This window comes from Mastomys coucha, unplaced genomic scaffold (assembly GCF_008632895.1).
Source record: "Mastomys coucha isolate ucsf_1 unplaced genomic scaffold, UCSF_Mcou_1 pScaffold1, whole genome shotgun sequence".
NCBI classification, from domain to species: Eukaryota; Metazoa; Chordata; class Mammalia; order Rodentia; family Muridae; genus Mastomys; species Mastomys coucha.
In genome coordinates this window covers 86,994,483-87,001,635 of record NW_022196891.1, presented here as the reverse complement: position 1 = coordinate 87,001,635, position 7,153 = coordinate 86,994,483, and the positions used below count along the sequence as shown (strand labels likewise).

General features: G+C 48.1%; 1 protein-coding gene across 4 annotated transcripts in view; it reads right to left on the bottom strand.

Moving 5' to 3' along the window:
• The window catches only part of Ptpn14 (protein tyrosine phosphatase non-receptor type 14), a 150,962-nt gene that overhangs the window by 16,830 nt on the left and 126,979 nt on the right, over positions 1 to 7,153 (bottom strand). For all 4 annotated transcript variants that reach the window (XM_031338535.1, XM_031338563.1, XM_031338546.1 and 1 more), the window contains exons 14-15: positions 4,212 to 4,355; positions 2,059 to 2,277 (exon numbers count right to left, since the gene is read on the bottom strand). In XM_031338535.1, the coding sequence (XP_031194395.1) occupies positions 2,059 to 2,277; positions 4,212 to 4,355 (363 nt within the window). The remainder of the gene's footprint in view (positions 1 to 2,058; positions 2,278 to 4,211; positions 4,356 to 7,153) is intronic.

Below are 7,153 nucleotides of genomic sequence, written 5' to 3'. Positions count from 1 at the left end.
CTCCCCCTCTGGAGGACATCATGTGACTCCCCCTCTGCAGGACATCATGTGACTCCCCCTCTGCAGGACACCATGTGACTCCCCCTCTGCAGGACACCATGTGATTCCCCCTCTGGAGGACATCATGTGACTCCCCCTCTGGAGGACATCATGTGACTCCCCCTCTGGAGGACATCATGTGACTCCCCCTCTGGAGGACATCATGTGACTCCCCCTCTGGAGGACACCATTCTCCTCTGTGTTGGTTGACTGCTGCTTGGAACCCAGGGGAGAAAACAGTGGCGAAATCTATAGCTCAATTCCAGAAACCAAGGGCAAGTTCCTGCAGGCTCTCTAGGCCTGTGAAATGCGCCCACGTCTACCCTGGATCCACGGAATGAAATGTGGGCCTCGGAAGAATACCGCAGGAGGGAAGGCATCTCGGGTAACAATACCCGGAGGGCGCTGTTTATGCGGAGTGACAGCTGTTTCCAAAGAGCAGATGGAAAATGGGAAAGGGCCTGGGCCAAGGGAAGAGGCCAGCAGAGTGTCCCTCTGTACGGTGTTCAGAGGCACTTCATCAGGAAGCAGCTGCGGCGTCCTCATCTTTGAGTGTGTTAATTCTGCTCATTATTTCCTAATCTAACTGATGCCGTTGTCGGTTTATTTAAGAGATCCCTAGCATTTATTATTTTATTAGTTTTGTTCTTCTCAAAAACAAGAGCCCAAAAATGCCTGTGTGTTATAAATGCATGCATATATATATACATATATACACATATATACATATACACATGCACACACATATATACATATATATATGTATATATAATATAGATATGTATATATTAAATACATATACATATGTATATATTATATATATGTATATATATATGTATATGTATATATATATATACAAAATCTTATCTACGTCCGATGCATAAAAACACTATACTGTACCATCACATCCCATATGGAAATTGGCTGCCAGTCAGTGATATACAACCCAGATGCCTAACTACACCTTAGGAGAGTTGAAGGAGACTTCTGGAAATCCCACCAGAGTTGAAAAGTCCGAGAAATGTAGGAGTTCAAAGATACTGATTGATCACGTGAACTGTGTTGGTTAAAAACATCCTGTACCCAGCAAGGTGGTGGTGGTAATGCACACCTTAAATCCCATCACTAGAGAGGCAGAAGCAGGTGAATCTCTGAGTTTGAAGCTAGCCTGGTCTACAGATCGAGTTCCAGGATAGCCAGGGCTACACAGAGAAACCCTGTCTCAATAAAATAAACTATACTAAAATAAAATAATAGTCGTGTATCCGCTGACCAAACAAGAGCCTTTGAAACACTCTTCCAATCGAGTGTTCAGAGCTGTGTTCTAAAGAAATATACCTAGTTATAACAAAACCTAGGGAGGGAGGGGGCATGAGCTGCTTAGGAACCCATGTGCTCACAGCTCTGAATTCTGTCTAAGGTCTAGCTAAGCTATGGCACACTGAGACATGAAGTATCCAAGACATTATCAGAAATCCCACACACGGCGTGCCGGAGAAGAAGGCTGACAGATTAAGAACACTGACTGCTCTTACGGCTCCTTGCACCCACACGGAGGTTCACATCCTCCAAGCCCCCAGTCCCCAAGGATCCTGCCGCTACACACATAAAATAAAAACAAATCTAAAAAGTAAAAAAAAAAAAAAAAAAAAAAAAAATGAACCTCACACGCCCACTTATGACTGAGGCTCTGCTGTGGAGCCAGCCATGGTTTCTGTATAGATCACTCCGCTCTCACGAGCAGCACTGGGAATCAGAATTTTGGCTCTAAAGCGAATTGGCCACGGTATGATAAAGAAGAAGCCATAGTGTGTGCTGCTCCGGAGCTGAGTGAGAACACCAAGGAGCAGTAAAGTTGGGACTGTTCCAGTGTCCATCACCTGTGAGTCACACACCAGCAGGACCATCCCGCTCGCTCTCCGTGGCTTAGGGCAGGTTAGCGCCTCAGAAAGGCTGAGCCTCAGAAACGAGCTGAGCCTGAGCAGGCATCTTGCCGTACACCTCTGACGTGCTCCTTACCTTGATGTGGGAGGCGTTGATGTAGCCTGTATTGTTTTCTTTGGTCGGGATGAGCTCCACTCGATTCTCCTCATAAGGGACCACTTCTCGGATCCGGCTGCGCTCGGCGTTTTCGGGCAGAGTGGCAGTGCTGAAGATGCCATCGGCCTTCTTGTTGGGAATCTGCTCATACTCTGTGAACACCATTCCATCTTCCAGCTTCTTCTTCAGGGCTCTGAGCTGCAGGGGAAGGAGCCATCAGCTGTCTCATTATTCCCACTTAGGGAACTTCAGGATAGAAAGTCAGTAGGTGCTCACCTATGGCCCACACTGCTACCCACTGCTAAGTCTCTCTGGTCTGACAGCATTTCCTTTCTCACTCAGCTACATACTGCAAAGCCACACGCTGCACACACACTGCAAAGCTACTACACACACACTGCAAAGCTACACGCTACATACACACTGCAAAGCTACATGCTACATACACACTGCAAAGCTACACGCTACATACACACTGCAAAGCTACACACTACATACATACTGCAAAGCTACACGCTGCATACACACTGCAAAGCTACACACTACATACACACTGCAAAGCTAAACACTACATACACACTGCAAAGCCACACGCTGCACACACACTGCAAAGCTACTACACACACACTGCAAAGCTACACGCTACATACACACTGCAAAGCTACACGCTACATACACACTGCAAAGCTACACACTACATACATACTGCAAAGCTACACGCTACATACACACTGCAAAGCTACACGCTACATACATACTGCAAAGCTACACACTACATACACACTGCAAAGCCACACGCTACACACACACTGCAAAGCTACACACTACATACACACCTCAAAGCTACACGCTACATACACACTGCAAAGCTACCCGCTACACACACTGCAAAGGCTGGTTTAAGTTGAAATTCAAACTCTGTGCTTCTGTTCCCCCTGGCTGTTTATGCTCCTTGTTATTCTCAACTGTCCAATCCTCCTTTTCCTCACTCTCACGGCAGGGTTCACTGAATTAAACTTTAGGAGGGTACCAGTTCACAGGGTAGAGCACTGAGGAGTAACCCTCACAAAGTCCCTTGCCTTCCCCTTCCTTGGCCAAAGTACTAATGTCAAATACATGGTGTCAATTGGAAAAAAGTCCCTTCTGACCTCAAAATCAAGTGTCTGCTGACAGAAATCTATTGCTCTAAATGTTATTCAGTGAACTTAGGAAAAACAGTTCCTGGGCCTCCTGATGGCAAGTTTGGCAGTTTCAGGGCCCCTCTCTCCACCACAGCAACACAGGATCATGACTCTCAATGCCTAGCCACAGAGCTATGGGTCCTATCATCCTGCAGCCCTCAAAGAGGACCACAGGAACCCAAAAACCTGAAACCACAGAGTATGAAACTTAGAGAAACTAAGTTTCTCATCTTAACAGTTTTCTGTAGTCTTAGAAATTTAATGATTTCATTGTAGAAAATAAAGGTTTTTGTTTTGTTTTGTTTTGTTTTGTTTTTTAACATTTGCCCCATCTGCCTTCAGCATGTCTAAAATGAGTACATATTTGGATTCAGCTGCATGAGGAAAGCAAGTATGTCAATCACATCCTAAGACAAATTTGCATTTGTCCTTAATAAATAGTAAAATCCTACAAAATGCATAAGGAGTTGATGAATACATCACCTCCTTATGGTTAAAATAGAGTGAAGAATAAGCTCACACAGCCTGGTGGAGGTGGTCCTTTGTTGTTACTGTTTATCTTGGGGAGGGGAACAAGCTGTGGGGAGGTCAGAGCACACTCTGGGGAAAACGGCTCGCTCTTTCCACTATGTGAGTTCCAGGGATTGAACTCAGGTCATCGCACTTGGCAGCAAGCCCCTACACCCACTGAGCCGCCTCGCCAGCCCTGGGGCTAGACTTTTTAATCAAGCATCAATATGATAAAGCTTGATAAAGAGCAGAGACCAGAATGAAGAAACAAGAGATGTTGGAAAGGGTCGGCTCTCACACAGCAGCACACTTGGACCAAGTCTTCTTCAACTGAATGAATTACCCCGCGAGGCAAGCGGCACTGACAGGTCTAGGCAAAGAGGAACTTCTGGAATCTGGTAGCACAGAGAACAGGTCACACCTGGCAAGCCCAGAACTTACCCTCTCGTCTATGGGGACTCGGGTGGCATCATGGCGACCGTCTTCCCGCCCCGACACTCGGGTCACTGAGAGCCCATTCAGTGCTGCCAACATCAGCGGTCTCTTCTGCGCCTGCGGGCCCGTCATCTTCTGCTTCTCTAGATTCTTTCGGCAAGAAAAGACACGTTCTCATTGTTTATAATTCCAGGGGAAGGCTGGAATGCGTTTTAATCTCCCCGAATCTGTAACTCCCCAGTCAAGGAATGCAGGCATTCGCCACCAGCGGGGCAAATTCAAACACAGCCTTCCCATTATTCCCATCATGCCCAGGGAAGCCAGTTCTTACAGGACCCCAGGGCTTTTATTCTTAATTAACTCATACATTAGAAAGATAAAGACAGACTCCCTAACAAATATACCTTGCCACTGGGAGGAGGGGGGGTCCGTGGTGGGGGAGGGCTGCAAGAGAATCAAAAGGGGTTCCTACAATACACCTTAGAAAAACAGAGGCTGAAGACAAGAGAAAGAAAACGGGAGAGCATGGACCATGGGAGTCCCTTCCAAGGACAGGCCTTTTGCACTGACTAATGGTATAAAAGCCACCAGCTACCATGTTGATTAATAGCACCATACACACCAGCGCCACACACACCAGCAAAAAGGGAACCACTCTGAGGGGCTCAGACTGAAGACCTAAGTCTTAACACTTACTCCTTGCCCCCAAGACATCTGCTTTGCCAGCCCCAGAACAGGGCCTACCATGACTTAACAAGGTCACCACCACCCCAGGCTGGCCACAGATGACGAACCACCAAGCCTTGGCCCTTCGAGCTCATCCAGGGCTAACAAAGGGCAATGATCGCTGGAGGTCTTGACAGGAGTGTGGACTGGCGACTTCTATCTCCCCCTCATCATTAGGCTGAACCTGGTGTAGTCAGAGCTGGATGTTGGGTCCACTGTTGGACACCCGTGTGGCCTTGGCATCAGCAGGGTTGTGCATTCCTCTGTTTACTGCTGGCAGCCTACTGGGCACAGCTCTTGAAAATCATTTTGTCTTAAACATTCAGGGATCAATGTATAAAAGAACATTTGGATGTGATCTGAAGCAACGCCAGTCTGTAGATGCCTGTGAGTCCTATGGATGCAGTGGTAGCCTGGTTTTATTGTTTACTAATTAACTCCCAGAGGAGGTGTCTTGATGGAGCCACGCTGTTGGAGAAGGTGGAAGGAGGGTGGCAGGGACAAACTTGTGTGGGCCTCACTGCCACTATGGTGTTACCTAAAATGGGTGGGAAGTCTCTGTGAGGGATGCTACCTACAAGACAACTGCTCTGGTGACAGGCTGACCCACGGACATCCGAGGGTGCATCAGAGAGGAGGGTGAGCTGTGAGGATGTGACAGGCAGCCGAAGGGCAGCTTGCTGAACCAAGCAGGCCCTCAGGGTGACTTTGGATTTATTTGTGGATTAGCTCAGTTTTATGAAAGGTAACTCTCTCCCATACTCTCGTCGTTGCGTTTTGAAATGCTTCAAATGTTTTGTTGTGGCTCGATTTTGAGACGGGGGACTCGTTATGTCGCCCTGGGTGTCCTCAAAGCTGTAAGCAATCCTCCCACCTCTGCCTCCCGAGGGCAGGGATTGCCAACCTTGGGAAAGCCTCACTAGTTGCCTGGGAAGAACTAGACAACAGTGATAAGTGAACTAACTGGCCTCTTAGGCACAAGCTATCAGCTGTCTCTAAACCAAACTGGAAGGCCTGAGTTGGCATTCTGCGTTCTCTGCACCTGACTCCCAGCTCGAGCGAGGCTGGAAAGTGAGAAGTGTCCTTAATGGGCAAAGGACAGGCTCTAATGGCAGCATTCTGAACCACTCACCCACCACACAAGAAGCAACCGAGCTCTCCCTATACCCACCCTTCCCACTCCAGTCCCCAAAGGCTTGAGATTTCTCTCTGTTCTCTCAGTAAGGGGGTCTGGTGTGGCTTCAGGAGCCTTCTTTTCAAATCCTCTCCATACACAGAGGAGTATGGAAGCTGTGCGGACGCTCCCCTGGCCACCGAGTACAGACACACACTTCAAGACAAAGATTCGGTTCGGGTGTTGGAGCCGCTGGCAGGGATGGCCTTCTTGCTGGACTTTCTGGGGTTTCTCTGAGCAAGGGGAGCAAGCAGCCTGTGAACTAGTTCTATGAGGCTGGGGGAGGGGGAGTCTAACAGGGGAAGGAATGTAGACATGGGCAGTCATGTTCTTGAGCTAAAAGCTAACTGGTGAAATCTGCCCAGTCGGAATGATCTACCATCCTGGAATAAAACAGAACTGGGGGAGGGGACTAGCAGAAAACAGCTCCTCGCTCTTTCTCCTTTCGTGTGGTGCTTCCAAGCGAGGACCAGCACCAGCGTCATCGCTGCAGGCTATTGTTTAATCTGGGTAAGAAGATGGGGATGACCAAGATGAGGTTACAAGACCATGTGGACATCGTTAAGTCTCGACTTGGCAGGGCCAGCCTCGAAACTCAATGCTCACAGTGAAGGATTCCTGAATCGAGCGCGGCTCTTAAAGAGGCCTAGAGCCAAGAAGTGTTGAAACATCACTTTACACCAATGAATTACTTTTTTCCAAGCTGGGAAAGCTATCTCCTCATGGTACCCACCCCCTGCATTTCACTCCATCCCCAGCCAAATCTGTGTTTTGTTTAGTTTTGTTTAGTTTTGTTTTGTTTTTAAATCCCAGAGGCACAGGTTCAAACTCTACCATCTCCCTCTCCATCTGCAGAGGAAGAGGCATCAAGTCCTCCCATGCTGCCCCTGGATGTCTCCACCCTGCTGACCACCAGAGCTTCAGGGTTGAGCCATCTTCAGGCTGTCCTAAGGTAACAAGGTTGGATCTGATCTCTGAACCCGGCAACGTGGCCTGTAAAACCTTCACTTCCTCCCTCTCGGTTGATTCCCAAGGCTGAGTTCGGAAG